The 24,773-nt window shown below is 29.0% G+C and overlaps 4 protein-coding genes across 10 annotated transcripts; 2 read left to right on the top strand and 2 right to left on the bottom strand.

Annotated features, from left to right (window-relative positions):
• The first annotated feature begins 513 nt into the window (after positions 1-513).
• On the top strand, positions 514-8,584 carry LOC100744611 (U2 snRNP-associated SURP motif-containing protein). 2 transcript variants are annotated; one of them, XM_033320355.1, is made up of 20 exons: positions 514-695; positions 896-934; positions 1,027-1,143; positions 1,216-1,312; positions 1,571-1,885; positions 2,240-2,304; positions 2,611-2,776; positions 2,984-3,147; positions 3,303-3,365; positions 4,103-4,146; positions 4,233-4,337; positions 4,416-4,643; positions 4,726-4,968; positions 5,119-5,305; positions 5,403-5,589; positions 6,081-6,214; positions 6,447-6,535; positions 6,703-6,862; positions 6,981-7,132; positions 7,875-8,584. In XM_033320355.1, exons 2-20 carry the CDS (start codon positions 911-913, stop codon positions 8,152-8,154), a joined length of 2,820 nt encoding a protein of 939 aa, XP_033176246.1. In that variant the 5' UTR covers positions 514-695; positions 896-910; the 3' UTR covers positions 8,155-8,584. The 2 variants fall into 2 exon arrangements, with proteins under 2 accessions (XP_033176246.1, XP_012240173.1); XM_012384750.3 differs by having other exon boundaries at positions 514-823; positions 895-934.
• A 265-nt stretch (positions 8,585-8,849) lies between these two features.
• LOC100741976 lies at positions 8,850-19,289 on the bottom strand. Of its 5 annotated transcripts, none has more exons than XM_024367135.2 (3): positions 19,036-19,289; positions 10,280-10,447; positions 8,850-10,145 (listed from the first exon to the last, which is right to left on the bottom strand). In XM_024367135.2, the coding sequence occupies exons 1-3, from the start codon at positions 19,061-19,063 to the stop codon at positions 9,298-9,300; spliced, it is 1,044 nt and encodes a 347-aa protein (XP_024222903.1). In that variant the 5' UTR covers positions 19,064-19,289; the 3' UTR covers positions 8,850-9,297. The 5 variants fall into 5 exon arrangements, with proteins under 5 accessions (XP_024222903.1, XP_033176252.1, XP_024222904.1 ...); XM_033320361.1 differs by lacking the exon at positions 19,036-19,289 and adding an exon at positions 11,359-11,389; XM_024367136.2 differs by lacking the exon at positions 19,036-19,289 and adding an exon at positions 10,550-10,970.
• LOC100741857 (elongation of very long chain fatty acids protein 6) lies at positions 12,354-16,870 on the top strand. 2 transcript variants are annotated; one of them, XM_033320365.1, is made up of 3 exons: positions 12,354-12,498; positions 14,958-15,364; positions 16,059-16,870. In XM_033320365.1, the coding sequence occupies exons 2-3, from the start codon at positions 15,036-15,038 to the stop codon at positions 16,594-16,596; spliced, it is 867 nt and encodes a 288-aa protein (XP_033176256.1). In that variant the 5' UTR covers positions 12,354-12,498; positions 14,958-15,035; the 3' UTR covers positions 16,597-16,870. The 2 variants fall into 2 exon arrangements, with proteins under 2 accessions (XP_033176256.1, XP_012240192.1); XM_012384769.2 differs by having other exon boundaries at positions 12,395-12,498; positions 14,961-15,364.
• A 1,757-nt stretch (positions 19,290-21,046) lies between the features above and the next one.
• Positions 21,047-24,551, bottom strand: LOC100741740 (DNA ligase 1). The gene is given in 8 exon segments (XM_033320356.1): positions 21,047-21,895; positions 22,407-22,481; positions 22,668-22,752; positions 23,206-23,498; positions 23,588-24,013; positions 24,101-24,298; positions 24,418-24,476; positions 24,478-24,551. Coding segments are annotated over 8 exon segments (1,935 nt in total). The 5' UTR covers positions 24,537-24,551; the 3' UTR covers positions 21,047-21,155.
• Between the last annotated feature and the right edge of the window lie 222 nt (positions 24,552-24,773).

Genomic DNA, 24,773 nt, shown 5'->3' with positions numbered 1-24,773 from the left:
ATCTCTTAATAAAAAATTCCTAAATAGTTGTTAAAAGATTTAACAAAACTAATAATGGCAAAAATATTTCGAGCTATATTTGTTTCGAGCCGATATTTTTTATTACAATGAATATTTAATATAATATATAATTGTAATTATGTATACATATAACCATGTATTTTCAGTAAAAGTAATACTTTTACGCAGGTGCATACATTCATATATACATATATTCATGCGCGCACCATACACACACGCGCGCGCTGAGAATATTGTATATACAGTATAAGATAGTATGCATACATACATGCATGCATATGGTATAATGCCATATTTATCGTTACTCAAATTTATTACAGTAACAGTTTTAAGACTGAACATTTTTTATCCGTTAACACAAATACATAACTTATCTATATATACAGCCTACAGTACGTTATTTAATCAGACAGTACTAAAAGTAAAACATAATGTTTGATTGACGCACATCTTCTACCTAGCTTATATATGACTATTCATTGTATATTGTATATTGTATATACAATTATCAAACTGTGAACGAAGATACGATACGTGTTCAATTTATGGTTACTCAATTCTTTAATGCAAAATGTATTGAAATACAAATGTTTTTAAAAATATTAAAATAAACTCTACATGATAATGTTTAATTATAAAAATTTTTAAACGCGTCTTTCAAAAACAATTATAAGGTATAGATATTTCCTATGTTAATAACAATTTTTAATACTTATGGACGATGTAAAACTTCTTACATATGTTCACAAATTTTAATTATCATTTTTCATAAAATTTATTCAAAATTTTCCTTTGTTTAAAAGTAAGTACTATATACTAATATATCCTTGTAAATCACTATCGTTTGATATTACAAACTGAAAATTTTTTTAGGTTAAGTTATTTACAAATGGCAGATAAAGCTATTATGAAGGTAAAATTAAATAAATTTATTTCATATTTCAATTTAATTTTAGTATTTTTATATCATAATTGCACCCATTAATGATTATTTTAAATATATAGCAAATAGCAGAACAAAAGCTTAAAGCGTTTTCTATTGGCACAATGGGTAAAAGACCATTGAGTAAGAAAGAATTAGAAGAACAACGTAAAAAAGAACAAGAGCAAGCTGCAGCTCAAGTAAGCAATACAAAATTAAAAAATTATAATTGTAAAGAAAGTAAACATATAAACATTTATTTGTATATATAGGCATTTGAAGAATTTGTAGCAACGTTTCAAGAAACACCTAATAAAACAACTAGCAAAGTTTGGGTAAAAGCAGGGACTTATGATGCAGGCAAACGACGTAAGTTAATCCTATTCTGTGAAATGGGAGATATATATTTAAGATAATCATAGTTTGAGATTTATGAAATATATTAGCAATTTTTGTTTTGAAAATAATGTAATGAAATATACTTGTTGAAAATATATTTGCTAAAGAAAAGCCATATAAATAATTTATGTTCTAAACTATTTGATTTATTACTTATTACATATTATATTGTTGATTATGATTGTTGTAACTTACAATTTTATGTGAAAATATGTATTTATTCAATAGAGGAAGATACACGCGAAAAGGGAAAACTTTATAAACCACAATCAAAAATATCGGAGCTCGTAGATAGCAGATCATCAGCCGAGCAAGCACAAGAATATGCAAGATTATTAGGATCGAATGAAAGAAAATTAGATAGATTGGGCAAAAAGAAAAAGGAAGGTGAGAAGAAGAAAAGCAACCTTGAATTATTTAAAGAAGAATTAAAAATGATACAAGAAGAACGAGAGGAGAGACATAAATATAAAGGTGTAGTGAAAAACGTTATTTCTACCCAGTCAGAGGATCCAATGTTAGCAGCATTAAAATGTGTTGAAGGTAATTTAGTGATAAAGATACGCTCAATCACAATCTTACATAATTATAATCACTCATAAAAACTGTCTTAAAAAAACAATTGTTATTTTTTAAGCTAACATATTTTAGTGTAAATAATTATTTCTTATCCCTATATTAACAATTTAAATTTATTAAAATATATTAGGTTGCACATCTTCATATCCTGATTCACGAAAAAATAATCTACATAACCTTATTGATGATCCACATCTCCTAGCCCTGATTTATGAGGGTAAACAGTACCCATTTCTAGAATTTCCTCTACTTAATTTTAAATGTCTGTTTTTTAGTATTAAAATTATATTAAAAATATAAAAATGCTATTTTTCACAGATGGATCATTTGACAATGGTGATCCTAACACAACAAATCTATATTTGGGGAATTTAAATCCAAAGGTATAAATCAAGTTTAAATATTAATTTTGTATTTGGAATAGATCTACATCATAGATATATTTACATAATATATCTATATCACATTTCATTTATTAGAATAGTGTTTAACAAGCTTTACAATTTTTCTTGCAAAGTTTTGTAAAAATTGTACACTATTATGTAATTTATTTCTGTATACTATTATATATTACAACGAAATGAAAATTAATATTTAGAATTATAATCCTGTATAAAATATTCTATGTAAAAATTATTAATAGCAACTTATTCTCATATATATATGTTTTATTCTTATGTTTAATGTAGATCACGGAACAGCAATTGATGGAAATATTTGGCAAATACGGACCATTGGCTAGTATTAAAATTATGTGGCCACGTAGCGACGAGGAAAAGGCCAGACAAAGAAATTGTGGTTTTGTTGCATTTATGAGTCGTAAAGATGGAGAAAGAGCATTAAAAAATCTTAATGGTGAAAAGATAGTTATATTATTTTAAATTTACAAAAAATGGTTGTTCATCAGTTAAATTAATGTTTAATATTTATGAATGTTCGTCGGTGTGAATATTTTTCCATTTCTTTTTAATGATTGAATACATTGGATATGAGTGAATATATATATATATATTATTATGATACGATTATACAGATATTTCATTACAATATAATGTTAATTAGGTCGTGACATAATGCAGTATGAAATGAAATTAGGCTGGGGAAAAAGTGTACCGATTCCACCTTATCCTATTTATATTCCACCAGCTTTAATGGAAATTACCCAACCACCACCTCCGTCTGGCCTTCCATTTAGTGCTCAACCACACCGCCGTGATAGACATAAGGTATATGATATAAACAAAATTAGGATATATTAAGGTCGTTGACCAAAAATATGGAGTTGTAACTTACATGATTGATCAATAATGTATTAATGATTTATAATTATTTATAAAAGAAATCAATATAAACCTCTGTAATTTTATAAATTTGATCGTAGATACCACCTCGCAATCGTAATCTTCAAACAGCAGACCCTCAGGAAAAAGAAAATTTTGAAAAGGTAATTCTTGTCCACTAGTAAAAATTTTTATTTTTTGCAAAAACATTTGTTATAATTTTATATATCAATGTTTTATTAGAAATTAATGTTTATGTTTAAAATATCCTAATAATAACAGTGCCAAGTAATATAATAAGAAAAATTGAAATAATTCTTACGTGCTTATAATATACAGAATGACGTAATTCCTTATGAAAAAGAATAAGAGAAAATGTAATATGACATTTTTTCATTCAAGATTTGGTCTTTGAGGAAGACGAACTTCAAAATTTACTGTATAAAAATAATGTAACAAATAAGTATATTACTATGTGATGCAAAGTAGTTCTGTTCAGATTCATTTTTATCAAGAACAATTTATTGATCTATTAAAAATATTATCTATGATCTATTAAATATTGTGACAGGATAGAAATCATGAGAATTTCTTTACTCCTTATTGTTTATATATATCTTATGTTTTAATGGTAAAGAAAATTTTAAAGACAAATTTAATTCTGTAATTCTTCTGTAATTTCTATTAATATCTATAAATTTAACATATCTATTTAAAATATAAAAATATGTTATTTATTATACATAATATTTTTTACATAAATAGTTTTTATATTTGCTATAATTTATCTGTTACAAATTCCATTATAACGAATTGACGATAATTATGTTTGGGATGGATCAATTTGGTCTGGAATGTTCAATTAACTATAACCATTGCACTGTAATGGGAATTATCATAGGTTTTACAAAATGCAGTTGTCAAAGTGGTTATTCCTACAGAAAGGTATGTTGTTATTTCTGCCAATTAAAAATAGATATACCACAGTACTTTGCTTATAAATATTAAAGAAGTAAGTTTTTATGTTATAGAAATTTAGTTATGTTAATACATAGAATGGTAGAATTTGTAATTCGGGAAGGCCCTATGTTCGAAGCAATGATCATGAATCGAGAATTAAATAATCCAATGTTTAGGTTTGTATAATGTCAAGTAACTATGAAAAGTTAATATTTTGTTACATTATATATATATTAATGATATTTTAATTTTAGATTTTTGTTTGAAAATTATTCTCCAGCACATATTTATTATCGTTGGAAATTATATTCCATATTACAAGGAGATGGACAAAAGGAATGGCGCACTGAAGACTTCAGGATGTTTAAAGGTGGAAGTGTGTGGAGACCTCCTCCTATTAATCCATGGACACAAGGAATGCCTGATGAATTGATTGAAATGGAAGAAAGACAAGAACCTAGAAGAGGCAGTTTGTCAAACAGGTGTTACAAATATTCTCTTTACTAATTTTATTTATGATTATTAAAATCCTTTTTCAACATTTTGTTATATTTATATTTATAGCCAACGAGATCGATTAGAAGATTTATTACGCAATATATCGCCTGAAAGGATAAAAGTTGCAGAGGCAATGGTATTTTGTATAGAGCATGCTGAAGCAGCAGAAGAAATCTGTGATTGTATTTCGGAATCATTGTCAATATTACAAACTCCTGTTAATAAGAAAATTGCGAGATTATATCTCATATCTGATATATTACACAATTGCGGGGTAAAAGTAAATAATGCTACCATTTATCGAAAGGCGTAAGTTGTTTTATTTTAGTTATAAAATGTTTAAATTTTAATTTTAAAATATACAAATTAGTGATTCATTAATTGTATTTGTGTCTGTTATATAGTAGTTAATGTAATTGTTGATATGAATTGACATCAGTAAATGTATTTTTAATGCAGGTTTGAAACTCGACTTTTGGATATATTTAACGAAGTTCATCAAGCTTATAAACAATTTGATAGCAGATTAAAAGCAGAAGGATTTAAAGTTCGTGTAATGAGAATGTTTAGAGCATGGGAAGATTGGGCAGTTTATCCACGAGACTTTCTTGTTAAATTACAAAACACCTTCCTCGGCCTTGTTTTGGTAAATTTAACGCTGTATATCGTAAATCCTTCGTATTAACGAAATAATGGGAAGTAAGCGCGAAAGGTAAAAGTAAAAGGTAATTTTATTTTTATAGATAGATGAACCAGAGCCAGAAAATGATGAAGATATTGATGGAGCACCTTTATCAGATGTAGATGGAGATGGTGCAGAAGATTTGGATGGAGTACCATTAGACGGAGCTGCTCTTCTTAAGGGTGCTATGAAACATGGCTTAACACCACAAACAACATCTAATTATGATGACATTGATGGTGTACCTAGTAAGAATATTTGAATTGTACAGTGTTAAAACATGTGAACGATATTTATAAAGTATGATTCTGGACATTAAGACAATGACGAAAATTCGTGTACAAAAGTGACACTAATTTTTTAAATTATAAACAATTTAATTTTACGCTAGAAATACAGCTATATTAGCTACTGTAGGCCAATGGATCAGCTAACAAAACCTTTCTCTCTATTTTACTTACACTTTGCGTTCTGAGGGAACAAAGTGAGAAGCCTCAAAGCTTGGGTGCATGAAGTGTGAGCGAAATACAGAGAAAGGACCATCAGCTGATTCATTGATCCACGCCTACGCAATTGTCGGTATATCTATAGCACAAAACTAAAGCAAGCCTTAAGTAATATTTTTATTACATTAACTTTCTCTATAAATATCGCTTTTTCTTTGCACTGTGTATTTTTATTATTACTCGCTATTTCATATAGTTAGTTTCATATAGTACATATCATCATATGTTTTCAGTGGATGAGGATATAGATGGCGTTCCTATGGATGAAGATGACTCTTTAAATGTACAAAGTAAAGAAGACGATAAAAAACCATCAATTCCTGCGGGTTTTGTACCATCTCGTTGGGAAACTGTTGACCCTGATCAGGTTGAGACAATTATTTTGCAAGAGGAAATTGTGTTAAATGAATCGCTTTTCAAGTCGAACTAGGTTCAAATTGTAGTGATCTAATTGTAACAATAGTAAAAAGTTGTAAAAAAAAAAAATGGCGGGGAAATGTCCTGTGATTAGCTATTTTTAAGGAAAATAGATCACGATTTCTTTTATAGTACTATTTTATGTTTCTCATTTTATAGAATAAGTTATTTTGTTATATCAGGTTGAAGCACAAGCTATGACAACTAGTAAATGGGAAGAATTAGGTCAAAATGATGATTCAAATTCTCAAGATACTAGTATGGATTCCAGGTAATACATAAATGTTCGACTGTTTCTTATTTTTTCAAATAATGTAAATATTACACAGCAATTAGATTAAAGAAATACTATATATACACACATCATCTTTGCATGTTTCAAGTAATAATCTGATGTTTTAATAAAATTATTAATTACAATAATCTTTAATTTGATAGTGGTAGAGATTACAATGAAGAAAGAAGGAGCCGATTGCGCGAAATTGAAGTTAAAACAATGCAATATCAAGATGAATTGGAAAGTGGCAGAAGGACACTAAAATCTGGTATGACGATTCAAGGACAGGTAGAACATTATAGAAAAAAACTGATAAGGAAGGTAAAATTTTCTGCTTATAACATTATTTTAAGTTCTAGTATAATCTAGTAGAATAGATTTTATAAAATATTTTTATCATAGAGTTTTTATTATACAATGATTAAATCTTTTATTATAGAGTGAAAGGGAAATGAAAGATGTAAAAAGCGAAGAACGTGACGATGAACGACGAAGAGAAAAAAAGCGAAGCACGACTCCAGAATCTCCAAGCCATTATAGAGATCGAAGACGGAATTCGACAAGTCCATCAGCTAAAAGTAATAGATATAGGTAAATATTCTTAAAAAATAATCTATCGCAGAGATTCCGATTCAATATGAAAAAAATATATAACAGAAAGATAGTTCAAACAACAGTTCATTGACATTACATAAAGAATATATGGGTATTAAAAAGACACTAATAATATCCTCTTGTTACAAAAGAGTTGATGATATTTTGTGTTTTTTTTTTTAACAGTATCATACTTTATATTACATGTTAATAAGAAAAATTTGCAAATTATTCACTAATAAATAACGACTATTCGTAAAGCATGCACAAATAAACTATACCAAACAATTACAGACATTTTCAGAAAGTAGACAGTGATTAAAGTGAGTGCCCAAACTGCATCACACTTTCTGAAATACATTTTTGCTTTTTCTTCAATGAATTCTAATGCATTCTAATGAATTCTGCAGCTAAATACTTTACATATATGTTATATATTACAGTTTTAGGAAAATTTATGGACTATGATTTAAATACAAATCAAATTATTTTATCATGATTAATATATAATGATATAAATATAAATTGAAAGATATATCGTTATTTAAAACAATCTAAAATAACACCAATTTTGATGAAAAGAACTCGTCAAAATAGAACAGCCAATACGTGGAATATCCTATATTTAAAAGTGTGAAAGCAATTAACAGTTTCAATTATAAAATGGGCTTCAAACCTAGATCATAATATTATTACAAAATATTCATTTTATTCAATCAATTTATTCATTAAATTTCAGATCACGCAGTAGATCACCACGTGGTAAACGTAGATCGCGATCACCATATAAAAAGAGAGTACCAATGACACCATCTCCGCCACGTATTCGACGAACACCTTCTCCTTCTTTTTCATCCAGAATATCTCGTAGATCACCCAATAGTGAACGAAATGACAGAAAAAGAAGGGCTAGATCACCATCATTATCACCACCACCTCCACCACGTACTTCGAAACATAGAGCTAATAGTCCCCCTTCTCCATCTTCACGCAAATATAGACATAAGCATAAATATTAAGATACTTTACATTTTTTCTATATTATAATGTTAATAGAATTACAAAACAAATTACGTTACAGAAATTGTTACATAAAATTAATGAATGCAATACTAATTGTGTATTCAATAGTTTACAATAATTTTCTTTTCTTTTAATGTTTTCCTTCCTACAACTATCTTTAAGTGAATTTATTTTATATGCATATGCTGTTTATATATATGATATGTGACAAACGTGTGCATAAAAAACAGAGCGATAGAATACTTAATTATAATAAAAAAGGATTCTATTTATACATATACCTTTATTTATATTACTAGTATATAACCGCATTATATGTATAAAAAAAGTGTACAGATTTAAAACTAAAAGGTGACTTTCTTATTCCCTTTTGTCACTTTATTGTAATTATGTAGTTGAAAATAAAATTAATTAGAGTATTTGAAATATTTGAAAATTAAATTTCATTACATTGCTCCGTGCATGGGCACTTCAGATATTTTTCATGAAAAGTATTACATAAAAATTTTGTCGGATTATACATAAATTGATTAGTTCATGTATAAATTTGTAACAAATATATTGTCAAAAAATGCTTTCTAATACAGTTTTAATTTCTATTATTTAAGCACATCCGATTAAATATATGTAAATAAATACATTATTAAGTTATAATGTTTAAATTCCTGTTCTTTGTAAAATAGCACAACAGTGACATATTTTGAAAGATGTATTTGCAAAAATTTGGTGTTCATATAACGAAAAACGATACAATAAATGAAAAACTTAAACAACTAATCCAACAATTACAATAATTTATTCCCAACATACTCCTAATATTTTCATGATTTCTTAATTGCACAAGTAAGTGTTTAATTAGATAAAGAAAATTGAAAGTCGCATAATAGATTGTACTTTCATAAATGAAAAATGAATCCTTCCCCAATAGTTCTAATTCTCTATATATTTTCTGATTAGTTGAGTACTAATCACATGTTAAAATTTTTACGTGTGCTCCATTTTCTTTTAATTGTGTTAAGCATATTTTTAGTAATGCAATTACTTCATCACTTTTCATTTCTTCTGTTTCTGGTAAAACTCAGAAATATGCTAATGGTTGTTTCCATCTCTTCTCCATTTTTTTTCTTTGAATTATAGATTCAGACCCACCTCCGTATTGTGCTCTCAGCTGGTAAATGACATCCGCTTATCCTTAGTTTATTATAAACTGATGCAGAATTGTAAAATATCATTTTTGCTAAATCTTGTTCTTCGGTTGTATATGACAAATTTTCACCTTTCAGTTGCAACTTAATGAAAGTCCTTACGACGTTGCTTTTACACCCATGTCTATCTAAAAATTCATCCACAGTCTCTACTTTGCGCAACTTGTTATAAAAATGATCTCTGGAGGTTTTGATTCGTTTGACTTTTTGTTTCAGATATTTTAATTGTGCTTTTAAATCTCTATTCTCTTTCATGAGCTGAACACATTCATTTTCCAATTTCACTTCACAAAATGTTTTATTTTGAGAATTTTCAATTTGTACTTTGTAGTTTGTCATTTCTGGTTCAATCATTACCCATTGCATTGTATCCTCATTGTCACAAAATGTAAATGGCACTCTTGTATAATTCAGCAATGGTTTATTAACACGTAATTCTTTTTCTTCTTCTTCTTTTTTTGCTACCTCTTCTTCTCTTGCATTTTGTTGTTGCTGTTGTCGTTGTTGGTAGTCGCATTGTTGTTCGTCCCCTTTTCCTCCTTCTTCATTTCCTTTTTCCCCTTCTTCTCTCACCAGCTGTCTTTCATGTACATCCTCTTCTTTTTCTTCTTTATTTTCTAATATATCTTTTGGTGGTTGAGGTACAGCATCCATTTTCAACATTTTCCTTCTACTGATATTTTGTGTACGGTTTGGTTTAAACATTTCAGGTGAGAAATGTTCAGCACAGATACCCATTCTTCTTATGGTAGAGCTAGCATAATATTGTAGAGCTGGATTGCCTGATAAAGAGTAATAAGAAATATAAAATATAGGTAGCAACAGAAAGTAATATAGATAGAAAGAGTAATATTGATATAGAAAATTAACAAATGCCAAACATACATAACATACAGTATCAACACCCTGTACTTACCAACTCTTGAAATCCATTCTTTACGAAGCGGATTGTTTTCTTTCGGAAAGCAATAAAGATGATTTCCTCGAAGTCGACTATTGTTACATTTTATGTAGGCGCAAATATCCACTAATCTAGCTGCTATGTTCCTCTGCAAATCCATAGCCTGAAAAAACCTAAAACAGACTACAAAAAACAGTATGCAAATTCAAGAAAATTTGCTCTTTTAGTACAAAGTACGAACGAACGAACGAATGAAACGAAGATTCAAATAAATGGAAATTATACTACACAGATATTGGTCATCCAACGTCGTTCATACATGCAAAGAATTAGATCGATTTAATTTTTTCGTCCGATTTGTTACGACTGAAGATACATGAGCTAGATCTTTCAAATGAAATTTCTAGTTAAAATTGTTCATAATAACAGTGTGGCCAACAGTTTAGACCAACTAAGTCTAAGCGAATGCTCGCTGTTCGCCGCATTTTAGTAAAATTTGATAAAATGAAACTGCAAACGAGCATTCGTTATTTAAATTTAAATCTAATTATATATAATCTAAATATGTGTAAGAAATCATTCGCTTATTACTTCGCCGAACTCCGAACGAATGCTTGATTACACTTTCATCTGATAATATGTTTTTATCCTGCGGCTTTTTCACAAATAGTCCATTAATTTATAATAATTTATAATGCATTAATTAAAACTATTATAGCATTAATTCGTAGCAATTAAAATTAATGATCTATTTTATTCTATCTATTATCAACAAAATCTTTGAATTCTTTCAAATGGTATTTTATTTCCATTTAATTCTATTTTTTAGTTTTAAATACGGTACTTAATCTATATCCGCTCAAACCAAAGCCATCGGTTGCTCACGCTGAACTTCCCGCTCAGGCCGATTTGATAATTTCACATAAGAAGAAACATTATCACGAAATGTTTCATAATTTATTATTAATTGATACGTAATTGTCATGTTTAGTGTAGTTATCATACCGCGAGTCATTAAAAGTTTTGCATTTTTAAAGTTTGGTACTTTTAGCCTACTGTATAGCTTACTTTAGATTTATTTAACATTGGTTTACTTAACGTGATAGCCATTTAAGTCGAGATTGTTTATTTGTGCGAAACTATGATATAAGGTACAACGTAGATAATTATTCACCGCATATTTAAACGTATTAAATAAACATTACATTCTGCTATGTTCTTATACATTTGAATAATGAACGGTTGAATACGGAAATGCAGCAAGAACTTTGATTTATATTTGCAAATAATTTTATGTGCAAAATTGAATAAGACGTGTAAGGCATGGATATACGAAAAGCTTGCCGCGTATAACTTGCCCTAATATCGATACGAGTTTGTGAGATCCCTTATTCGAGAAAGGATCAGACTCCTTATCACCGCATTATTACGAGCAGTTCGCAAATCACTTTACCATTTAAAAGATGCGTAATTTATTTTTTTATATATTTTTAAATTTCTGTTTAAACTTTCCAAAGTTTGTTGCTTGGACATTTATAACGGGCATATACACAACGGAGCCCCGAGTATAAAAGTCGTTGAATTATATTTTTAAAATCAAGGCTTCAATATTCTAACACTATTCTAAGAGGAGATAAAATCAAAATTGAAATTAATTTAATTCAACCTGCTAAAATAATTAAATATTGTAATCCATTTTAAATACCTTTATTAACCCATCAGGGCTACGTCTGTACGTCGTACGGACTCTCCTTTCGTTCACACTGGTCAAAACACACTAGTCGCTAGTAAAACATTAGTGAGAAATGAGAATGAAAGTAATGCATCTGATGATTCAACACAAATTCATTCTTGAGGTTCACGCCATGGTCACCAGAGTATTGTATTGCAACAGTTAATTGTCCACTATATTAATAAGCCACAATACGTAACGAAACTATGTTTAACTTTTATATACATTATACATGTAAATTTTACTATTATAATCATAATAGCAGTGTCTCATTACAGTGTAAACAAAGATTTTAGAAAATAGGGATGTTTTATGTAATATGTTCATAAAAACATCCTAGAAGAAATAGCTTGATGTTGAGAGTGGGATAGTCAATATATACTTGAAGCTTTTCTCCTTAAGTGACAGTAATGATCGGTTAACTGAGCATGTAAGAAGAAGAACGATAAGTGACTTCCTTTTTGTCTTGTCTTATTAGATCCAAGTAATATTACACAGAACTGTAAGTATTAACGTTCAAGTATTCTATTTTTCAACAAGAAAAATCCAATCTGAAATTGAAAATCTGATCTACGATTTATTTTAACAGAGTAGATATGTAACGAAACAGTCTTGATAAGTTTGATATATGACGTGAAATTTTATGACTAAATTATGCGTATTTAGGCAAATAAATTCAGATGTTTGTCTGTGGTATGTTTCCTTTATACTTCCAGTAAAGCTATCATGTATTTTATTAAGAAGAGAAAAGAAAAAAGTTTGATTATTTGATTATTCTCTGTGATATATCGGTTATGCCCCGTATAATGTATTGTTTTTTATAAATTGAGTTAATTATTTTCCTCAATGCACCGGCTATTCCCGAATTGTTTTGTGTAATTTACTTTATTATTTTTTATCAATTTTTAAGTTTTTAATAACGATACCTTTTCTCAACAATGAATTGCTAATATTTTATCGAATAAAAATGTAATCCTTCCACGTTTTGCTTTACTTTTATCGCAAAATTTATAATAGGAGCATTTACTCTGCGATCGACGTGTATACTCATCAATGCTTGATTTTATCTGCGCATCCCATAACGGATTTTTGAAACTAAACTCCGCGGTTAACAAGTTAAAATATATATATACGGATATTTTTGTATCATAAATTTACACAAGTCGAAATTAATTTGAAATTACGTTATGGGTTAATAGATTACACTCAGCTAAGGTTGTCAATGATAACTTACCGACCTTTCGGTACCGAAGATGTCTGAATGATGGTTTCTAGCAATTTCGATTTACGATTATATAGCATGCAATGTACTGAAAATTTCAAAGTCATTCGTTATGCAAGTAATCAAATGAATTTTTAATACTTTTCATGATACTCTATAAGTAGGTATACGTTATTTATTCATAAACAATTCTATTTATTAGTATATTTATCAGTAATTTAGTATACAAGTATATATATATTATATATTATAAATAAATATATATATAAATATAAATATATATATATATATTTAATATTGAATTTAATTATTCGTAAATGTTTGTTTAGTAAAACTGTAGAACTGTCACGTTCTCTTTCATTTCAGTGAGTTTTGAATATATTTTCGGGGGCATAATTTTGAACAACTTCTCCCTGTATATGCAACTGTCGTTCGACCATAGTTTTCGAGGTAATCGCAAAAAAGCTGTCGATAACACTGCAGTGAATTATTCTGCTTTTATAGTTGCGCGCCCGTAACAGCGTATGAGTTCGTATTGGCTGCTAACAGCTTTTATTGCTAAACGAGACCTAACCCTTATCTTTTGTTTTTTTTGGGTAAAACTCCGCCGCAACAGTATATGCGAAACTGTAAGAAATGTTTGTTATAGTTCAATTATTAAAATTGAATATCGTTTAGGTTAGCCCTTTGAATCCGGCCGGCGATGCTCGAATGATAAGAAGTTAATTATATGAATAGTACGGTGAACGAATAATTGATATTATTTTACGAAAAGAATAATTGTCCTTATTTTACAAAAGTATTGCTAGCCGTCGTGCGGCGACTAGATTGAAGAAAACTAGGGCCAATACATGTTGCGCATGGGACCTTTAAACTCGTCCAACCGTTGAAACACAACTATAGATAGAATTCTGTAATGAGAGAGAAGGCTGTAATGGTACAGGCAGCTTTTCGTGAATATCGCGGAAACTAAGCGAGTTCAGCCTTTACATGTATAGGAAAATGTTATTCAAAACGTTGAATTTCGCTATATAAAGGCAAAAACCATTGAAATAGAAGGGTAAGTAAGCTTTTCTACAGTTTCACCTTAAGCAGACTTGCCAAAGAAATAAAAATAAATAAATTCATACGCGCTAGTAATGTTCCCTAAAAAATTTTTCTTTTCCACTGCACCATTCATTACATACAAATAATGTTCCTACTTTGTACGAACTACTTTTATATTTTCTATTTATTTCGCGATTATGATTACGATCTATAATATAATTTACAGAAGTTTCTACCGTATCTAATCTAAAAAATAATGAAAAGTATCCAGACTTCAAACGGGAAAATTCAGGGATTTTAATGCTCTCTACTCTAGAACAGTGTCATTTTATAAATGACAATCCTACACACAGCAGATTTGGACGTTTCGTTATAAAATTTCATATAGTATTTTAAAATCATGTAAGATTGTTTGAAAAGCAATTTATTATTGAAATAATCTAAAGTATTTTTTTACAAACGTTACATTAATTCGTTTGATATGATCAATTCATTTGTTACCTGGTATTTTTATTTCTGCAAAAGTTACTCTGAACTATCATTCTAAATCTTTTGGATCTGTAATAATATTTTGTGTTAAGTATTAATTAAACATTATTAATTTGTTCTGTTAATATTTTATATTATTTGTAAATATTATATTTCCTACATTTAAAAAAATAATTTCAATAATCGGGTTTTTTGCTTTTCAGTAGATTGGCAGCAGAGGTGAAAGTTGTACCTTTTCTTTAATTTTTTAACGACCAGCGAGTAGAAAAAGATATTCCAAGATGATAAACAAATTGAATCACGTGCCGCTAACTGTACCTAATTACTCGTATGCCTTCAATTTTGAGAAAAACTTTGTTTACTCGGATGCCCTTACGACAATTACGAACCATTATCCATACTGCTTCTACTATTCTGCCATTTATGTCATCCTAATTTTTGCTGGAAAGCATTACATGTCAAATAGGCCGAAATTCGAACTGAGAGGTGCCCTTGCCTTGTGGAATATATCACTTGCGGTATTTTCCATTTTTGGATTTCTTAGAATGTGGTCGGAAGTGTATCACATATTAAGCTATCATGGGTTCTACCATAGTATCTGTATACCTAGGTAATTTAACATTCGTACCTTATTTTAGCTTTCAAAATATTTTCCGTAGAATAATAACTTGAAAACTAATCATTAACTAAATATGTATTGTTACAATTATTTACGAAAGCGTACTATCCAACGACCTCGATCACCTCGAAATACGTTCTTAAGGTCATCATTTTGAATAACTTTCCACTTGGTAAAAGTTGAAAGATAACAACAACAACAACAGCAACAGCGACAACAACAACAACCATAATATACCCTTTATTCTGGAAAATTCTTTCGTACGGCAGTAAATAAGGAGATATTTAGGTGATTCCATTTGGCTGCTTCATATGGTATATTAACATATTAAAACAGTCATTGAAGTAATCCTACGTTGTTTTATATCTGAAATGAGTTGGCTGTATTTTACAATTATAGTGCCTTTATCGTTTAATTTTTCGAGCCTGGACCTACTCTATATACAAAAATATTAGAACTTAACGATATTGAGTTTGCAGTGGTACTGCGATCGCGCTCGTTGGATACAAAATTAATGGTTGACGATTCATTCATACATATGACACGATTATCACGTTTCTTTATTATCGAATATTGCGGGCGGCATCCATCTCTCATCAAAGCGGTATATGAAATCAATTTACAAAATAAAACGATATTCCTAAAATGTTAAATCATAATAAAACCATAATTATGTTCTTTCTAGCTTCCTTACGCAAGATCCCGTTGCTGCATTTTGGTCACTGTTGTTCATCCTATCAAAGATCGTGGAGTTCGGCGACACAGTTTTTATTGTACTACGTAAACAGCCGTTGATGTTTCTACATTGGTACCACCATGTAACAGTTCTTCTTTACGCATGGCTATGTTTTGTAGAGACTACAGCATACGCCAGATGGAACTCTATAGTAAATTTTTTCGTTCACTCCTGGATGTATTCTTATTATGCTTTGAAAGCAACGCGCTTTAATCCACCAAAATGGATCGCCATGCTGATCACTACGTTACAGACAGTACAAATGATTTGGGGTTGCTTTGTAACTATTACGGCTTACAGCTATGTAAAAAGCGGTCAAGTCGAATGCCACATTAAGCCCCATAACGCGAAAATTGGTCTGTTGATATACTTGAGCTATTTCATTCTCTTCGCTAGATTCTTCAAACAGGCTTACCTGTCTAGCAAACGTGGAATGAAAGTCAAAAAGAAGAATAATATTAATGACAAGCTCATCAAAGCTAATTGAAGCACATGAAAATTTCTGAAAACTTTTTCTAGGGATGCATCCAAGTGACGTCTCTTGTAAATATTCTATCAGAATTATTTTACAAGTACATATATTTATATTTGTGCATATACATTTCAAGAAATGTAATAGATTTTTCAAGTCTTTGTTAACAAGTGTAAAATCACGAGTAAAATAATACAACATCAATTGTTGTACATTGAATTTAGCAATAAATTTCATGGCAACTCGCTTGGTACGAGTAGAGGAATTAATAAAGATATTTTTAAGGAGATTTTGAAACCCTTTTTCTTTAAAAATGACTTTTCAAGCAATTATTCAATGAATCTATTTCGGAACGTTGTAACGTTTCTTTATAAAACAGTATGACAAAATTTTATTCCAGTGAAAATAAATATGTAATACGTGTATTTAAAAACGCGATGTGCAATAAATGTTCGTTTAAATAATTTACATTTTATTAATGTGAATTGTGATTGGGGACTGCATAGCAATAAAAGATACACTAAACACAGTGAGACCTGTACAGCAAACTTGGCATACTTTTACTAAATTCAATAACATATTTGTATATGATATATCTATTATTATGCATGACAAGAAACATATAATGAATAGCGTGTGTTGCAGCATTTCTGAGCAGGCGAGCCGTTACCCGTTTTTTCTATATAGCTGCCTCTTACATTAGCTGTTGCTTCTCTTAACTCTAAGTTTCTGCCTAAATTAACACGTTGACGCCGGTGTTACGTAGGAGACACAAAAAATCACGGATCTCTTCGCGTCACAGTTCAAAATAAGGTGAAAAAATTGAACTTTGTACATGATAATAAAATTTATAATCACGTCATTTATTAATGTCGCAGAGTGACGGTTCAAAGTGTTACAACAGGATGATTTAAAGAGTTACAAGAGACTGATTCAAAATGTTTTAACAGACTGACTCGAGCGCTTATTTTGGAGGAATTTTATACTGAGATTTTAGTCCCTCTGGACGGGTTGTCGTCCGGTGTAGTATCTCAGAGGCGCCTATTCCGTTACTATTTGGTTACTGTTTCGGTGGCTGTGGTACGCGGGATGTCTAGCCTATCCTATCCTATTACTGTTTCTGAGCGGGCAGTCTTCTTGAGCGTTAGTTTAAAATTAAAGAATTAACCCTTAACACACTTTTAGTGCCGAACTACTTGCTAATATCGTTGCGTATGCGAACCCACCTTATTATTAGCAGTACTTTATCTCTTGAATTTCTGGTTCCCCTACCAGACTGCTTGGCGGCCCCAAGGCACTAAGCTGCCAGCGCCTAAATGCCAACACCACACGGAGTTCCCAAGCAGTCACCACCCACCCGTCTAAGGTATTATCCGTGCCCAGTGTTGCTTAACTTTCGTGATCGGATCATGCGGCCAAGTGCTAAGTTCAATTAATTAGCATACACAATCAATTAGCATACACAAGAACTTATAAAATTAGGCATTTGCCCTGTTTGGTCGTAATTTAGCATATACAAGAACCTATTGTATCTAAGCTTAAAGTTAGGGATCTGCCATGTTTGGTTACACACTAGCATAATAGAAAAGAACGTATTGAACTCTATGCTACAAGAATCTATTTAATGACGTAATAAAATCGCGCGATAATCAAACTAACTGTAAGTTGCCTAAGAAAGAGAAATTAATTGTTTACAAGACATCGACAAGGCATCGCAACGGCCAAATATTGCTTGATATTATTTATTGAAATCCGCAAGTATCCCAATTATGAGATATAGCACGCGATGTATACCAGTATAATGATAAAGAAAACCTGACATGCATTAAAGTCTGCAGAGAATTATATCCAATTCGAACTATTTCCATCACCTTCTCATAGCTTCAACTTTATTACAATCCGTTATTAAGATAAGCAACTCCTCATCGGACAGTACCACATCGATAGATTCCAACTAAAATCATGCAGATAATAATGACATATATGAAATGTAATATTACACATAATAATAGAAGATTTTTATCAGATTTATCTGTTCCTTTATCATTTTGTTTTCTTTCTATCATTTATGGTAGTACCGATTGCTTATTATTTTGTTTTTAGAAAATTGTTGTTGTCATTATTATTATTTTATTACTATTGTTAATTTTACTTTTTATTATTATTTATTAATATTTTATATTACGTTTTATTATTAATATTACTTTATATTTTCGTTTTCTATTATGTTTACCTATGCTGTCGTTACATTATTTATTAATATTAATGTAGTAATGTTAATGTACGTCCATTAATATTAATGTTAATTGATACTAATAAATAATGTAACAACGTTAATGTTAATATTAATATTAATGTTAATTAATATTAATGAACGTACTAACATGTAATATGTGTTTCGATAAATAAATAATTTAGTAACATATTGCACTTATCATGTACTTACATACATACCATCAATTTTATCATGGCGGCATTGCATTGCCCGTATGCGAAACACAGCGTAACATCGGATTGCATATTGTCATTTTCTTGTTATATGACTACGGAAACTCCTTACCGAGCCATTAGTTCTTAAGTGTACGTGTATGATAACTTGTACGTTAACTTCACACTATTCGTATTGTAACCTTACTACATAAAAGCTCTTTGGTAATAAATATGCAAAAGAAAAACATACCACAAGATAATGTTACACGTACATAATCTTAAGTAGCAATTTCACGGATGATTAAAAGGAAGACAGAGTGGGTGAGCGAGTTGAAAAAGCGATATGGGAATAGAAAGAAAACGCTGCATATGAGCCATCTTATTTCCGTGTCTACAGTAAATATGTGTAAAGTAGTAATACCGATCAATGAGCAGCGTCAGTGTGCGTGTCTGATCAGACAAAGATACAGGAGACCTCTATGCAGCTTTCTTTCTCTATTCCCATATCGCATTTGCTTAAACGGTAATATAGAACACATGACATATGACTTGCGTACTCTATCTTTATTCTTCATACCTTTATGCTAAAAGTTCATTCACATTAGTCAATTAATTGAATTCAAGCGGCTGGGATACGAAAAGCTTGCTATTTTGCTTGGTTTGAAATATTTTTCCAAATTTCTACGCTTGTTTTCATGATAATTAAGTCTCTTAACTTCAGGTAATTTGAACCATTTTACTAATATATGATATATTATTGAATTTGAGATTCTTTCAAGTATCCCTTGGTTTAAAAGAAACAACAGCAAAGGAGGTTACTAACTAACATGTTATTATCAGTTTTCTTTTTTCTGATTTCGGTTCCTTAAATCAACTTGACCTTTCCTAAATTCCATATTCAGTCGCTTTTTACGTATGCATGTATGTACATAATATTTTCATAAATAAATTATTTCCATCGTAGATGTTTTTCATTAAATATCCGTTTGAAGCTTAAATTATAAACTAATAATTGGACTACCTTCTTTCTGAACAACGTTTAAGGATATTGTTCATTTATTTTGGTCAAATTAAATTTAAAACATTAATATTTTATTTTTACATCTCTTGAGAGTGGAATACTGGAAGAAAATTTTGATCCTTTTCTTACTTTTGTTTATTGATATGTACATTACATTAATTTCTTTTAAATAACTATACGAAATTTATTTAGAACTTTTATTTCTTTAGATATCAACTTCCAATATAATATTACAAAGATAAAATTTTTAAAGGTAATTTTATCTCTTTTGATTTCGGTTCCTTAAATCAACTTGACCTTTCCTAAATTCCATATTCAGTCGCTTTTTACGTATGCATGTATGTACATAATATTTTCATAAATAAATTATTTCCATCGTAGATGTTTTTCATTAAATATCCGTTTGAAGCTTAAATTATAAACTAATAATTGGACTACCTTCTTTCTGAACAACGTTTAAGGATATTGTTCATTTATTTTGGTCAAATTAAATTTAAAACATTAATATTTTATTTTTACATCTCTTGAGAGTGGAATACTGGAAGAAAATTTTGATCCTTTTCTTATTTTTGTTTATTGATATGTACATTACATTAATTTCTTTTAAATAACTATACGAAATTTATTTAGAACTCTTATTTATTTAGATATCAACTTCCAATATAATATTACAAAGATAAAATTTTTAAAGGTAATTTTATCTCTTAAACTTAAGTTAGCATAGTTAAACGGTTGTGTTTTAGCCGTTACTTGTGTCTGCTTTACAAACCTAAAAAATGTCATCAATATCGATATTGAATATTTTAATAAATATTATTAGTAAAATATATAAGTATTCATAATTACATTAATATTCATTCATGTATGTATAAGCCAAAAGATTACATGATTAACTGACTATTAAAGTATATAGGAAATTTCTTCACTTAGGATTGTACAAAATTATTTATGTAAGATCCTCCATGCTCGTCTAATTTATTATTCATTATATATTATTGGTTTTATACAGTAATATTTCATTTATTAAATATGGTAACTTGCTTATAGAAATATAAATTCTGCAATTTCAATAAATTCTAAAAATGTTTCTCACATTGGATATACGTACAATTCAGTAGATTATTTATTGTTTTTGCTTCCACGTTACTAAACTGTTGTTTGTTATTTCTTTTTCATGCTCGCTATCTTCTTCATTATCATTTTGTAAAGTTTGTAATTTTCCATATTTAGCTTCAAGTTTCGCAATTAACTCAGTATCGTCAAAATTTTCGATTTCCTCCTCTTCTTCTTCTCCTTCATCCTTTTCTTCTTCCTCTTCCTCTTCTCCCTCTTCCTCCTCCTCCTCCTCCTCCTCTTCTTCTTCTTCTTCTTCTTCTTCTTCTTCTTCTTCTTCTTCTTCTTCTTCTACTTCTTCTTCTTCTTCTCCTTCATCCTCTTCTTCTTCTGTCCGTTCTCCTTCTTTTAACATTGTCTTTTGCACAATTCCTATTTCATCCGTTTGATTTTTATTGCTCTTATTTTTTTTGTTTTTTATTTCATTCCATCTTATATTTTGATTCCCCTCTTTTCCTTCTCGTGTTCCTAATACTCCTTTCTTTTTTTCTTCTATGTCATCTTGATTCCGTTTGTTCATTACTTCTCCTTCCTCTTCCCCTTCTTCTTCTCCTACCCCTTCCTCTACATCTCTCTCATCCCCCTCCTCTTGTTCCTCTTCTACTCCTTCCCTTTCTTCTTCTTTCTCGAACTCAGTATCTTTTTGCACAACAACCTGTTGTCCTGTCTTTTTACCCTCTTCTTCTCCGCGCTTATATTTCTTTGTTTCTATTTTTCCACTTTTCTCTTGCACTTCTTTTTCATTCTTTCCTATTTTAAAAATTGTTTCGTCTTTCAATATAATTTTTTATTCCATATATTTTTTCTCACAAAAAATTAGTTTAGATCGATTTTAAACAGAAATAATAACTTCTAAACGTTAAAAAAGGTAAAGATTAATCACTATCATTAAAAGTGCATAAAAATGACTTTAGCCTTCATTTAAAAGTATTTATAACAATAATTTCTTTGTTATTTTAAAAAATTTATATGTCCCCTTACAATGGCATGATATTTCTATGATTGATTCATGAAATAAAAGTATTTTTTAAATCAATTTTATAACTTTCTCAATTATATTTTAAGACATTGAATAAATGTGAAAGTTAAGTAAAAGTGTATTTAAATTTAACATACAAAATAATATTATATTGTTAAATATGAAAGATGATTCAGTAAATATTGTATAATTTTACAAGTCAGAAAATTGAAATTAGATCAGAATTTTGTCTAAATGCAATAAATTATACTATTTGTAAAGCAAAAATGTTACAACATTTACCGTTATTCCATCGTTTCACAAGGACAAAATGTGCAGCGACAATAAGTGCCACACCGACTCCAAACTTCATTGCCACTGCAACCATCAGATGTTATTTTTTATTGAGATTTCAAAAGTGTAATGAGAAATAAAGAAGATTCTAAAACTATGAAAATCTTTTATATCTACGTTATATTTTATGTCAAAATATGAGAGCATGGAGGATCATTTTACATTATGAAAAGATTGTAATGCAACTTTGACACGCAATATTTCACTTACCACTAGTAGATTCTTCTTCTATTTCTTCTATTTCTGGCTTTACATCTACATCATTAACATATTCTTCTGGTTCTGTGTTTTCTACCTAATATAAAGATGATAGTGTGATAATGTGCTACTATTTAAGAAATTATATTGTAGAATTATTCATATAAAAGTGTACGGTAACATATAATTTTTTAATTTTCTATAGTGAATAAAATTATTAATAAATTAGTATCTAAGTAATATCTTTTGTAACTAATAAATTGTACATCTTTCAATAAGTGCTATTTTCTTTACATTTGTTATCAGAAAGAGAAAAATTTCATAAAAAATTATAGTTTCCTGTTTTATATATAAAGAGATAAAAATTAAAAAGATATAACAAAATAATTTTTCAAATTACAATGAACACCAACATCTTTATATTCAATTATCGAAAACTCATTAAATTTTTTATATAGGAGAATACATAACATAAAATAAAGTATGTACAAGTAATATTTTTCATAAGTTTTATTACTTTGATAATGATGTCTAATCATATTAAGTTTACCTCTTCTAAAGGTTCTATATTGTCATCATTAATTTCCTTAACACCAGGAATGTCGTCTAAAAATGCCTCAAATATGTCTTCATTTCTTGGCATTTCTAATATTTTATCAAATTGGTTATCTACTTCATTTAAAACAGATTTTTCATCCGAGTCTTTCTCTGTACTAATACCATATATTTCTTCTAATACATTAGTATCATCAAACGTTGAACTAATATCATCATCTTCTAATGTAACTTCTGTGTGCTTCCTGTTTTCATATTTACTCTCGCGGCTTAATTCTGTATTGATATCTTATATTAAAGATTTAAAATTTATAAGAATATTCTGAATATACATTTATATTCACTACTATATTTTAATGTTTTGTATCATGTAATACCTTCTTTATTTGGAAAAATTTCACTTTCTTCTTCGTTTGATTCATTTTCAATTGCAGTTTCCTGGTCTTCCTCTTCTCCTTCTTCTTCTTGTTCTTCTTCTTCTTCTTCTTCTTCTTCTTCTTTCTTTACTTCGTCTTCTTCTTCTTCTTCTTCTTCTTTTTCTTCTTCTTCTTCTTCTGTAGATTCATTCAACATTTCATCATCCTGAACTTCTCCAGTTTCAGTTTCAGTTGCAATTTCAGATTCAATTTCAGTTTCTGTAGTTTCTAACTTTTCATCGTCTTCATTATACCTCCTTTCATCTTCTATTTGTTTAGTTTTTTCATTTTCATTATCATGTGATTCTTCATTAGATAGAGATAAAGAATCATCTACCCACCCATCAAAGATAAAGGCCCAACGAGAAGACTCTAATGGTGTACTAACTTATAACATGAAATATATAGTGTTGACATAATACATTAAATATAATAAGTGTAATTACATTAAAAATATAGAAAAAGTTTACTTACTGTCTGTAGTACCTCTGTGCTCAATAATAACTACACCGATTAAGCCAACAAGCATTGTTAAGACAGTAAAGAATATGATTCGAGCACACCAGTGTCCACCTGTAGTACTTTCTTTATAAATATGTATAGTTACGTTGTCTGTTAAATTTTCACTAGCATTTCCCACTGTAGGTGATGGTATAATGTTATCTTCTTCATCTAAATATATTGAAGTATAATATATTGAATAGTTAAATGACAATTATTAATTACTGATAAAATGATTATTATAATACGGTATAAAAGTTATTGTAAAAAATATTGCATATTGTACATACATGCACAAACATAAGTATGTATGTGCCGTGCGTATACAGATTGTATACAGCGTGTATATAGATTGTAACGTTTTTATGTGAATTAGAAATTGAAATATGATCGAGAAATTTGTTAACATTATATTATAAAAATTATTTTTAAATGTCAGAAAGAATAATGCTTTAGTTTACTCTTATTTTGTTTATTTAAAATCTTTCTAAATAGTTATCAAAAAGTTCATTTGTTATTTTTACAAAAATAATAATAATTTAATATCAATGTTAATAATTAAGTTAATAATAATTATTATTATTTGCGACATTATTTTTTTACGAAAAGTTCATCAGACATTGTTTTCTGTAATAAACTTTGAGAT

Source organism: Bombus impatiens, unplaced genomic scaffold, assembly GCF_000188095.3.
Source record: "Bombus impatiens unplaced genomic scaffold, BIMP_2.2 scf_0296, whole genome shotgun sequence".
Lineage (NCBI taxonomy): Eukaryota > Metazoa > Arthropoda > Insecta > Hymenoptera > Apidae > Bombus > Bombus impatiens.
Note: the sequence above shows the minus strand (reverse complement) of the source record. Positions and strands in the feature narration are given on the sequence as shown.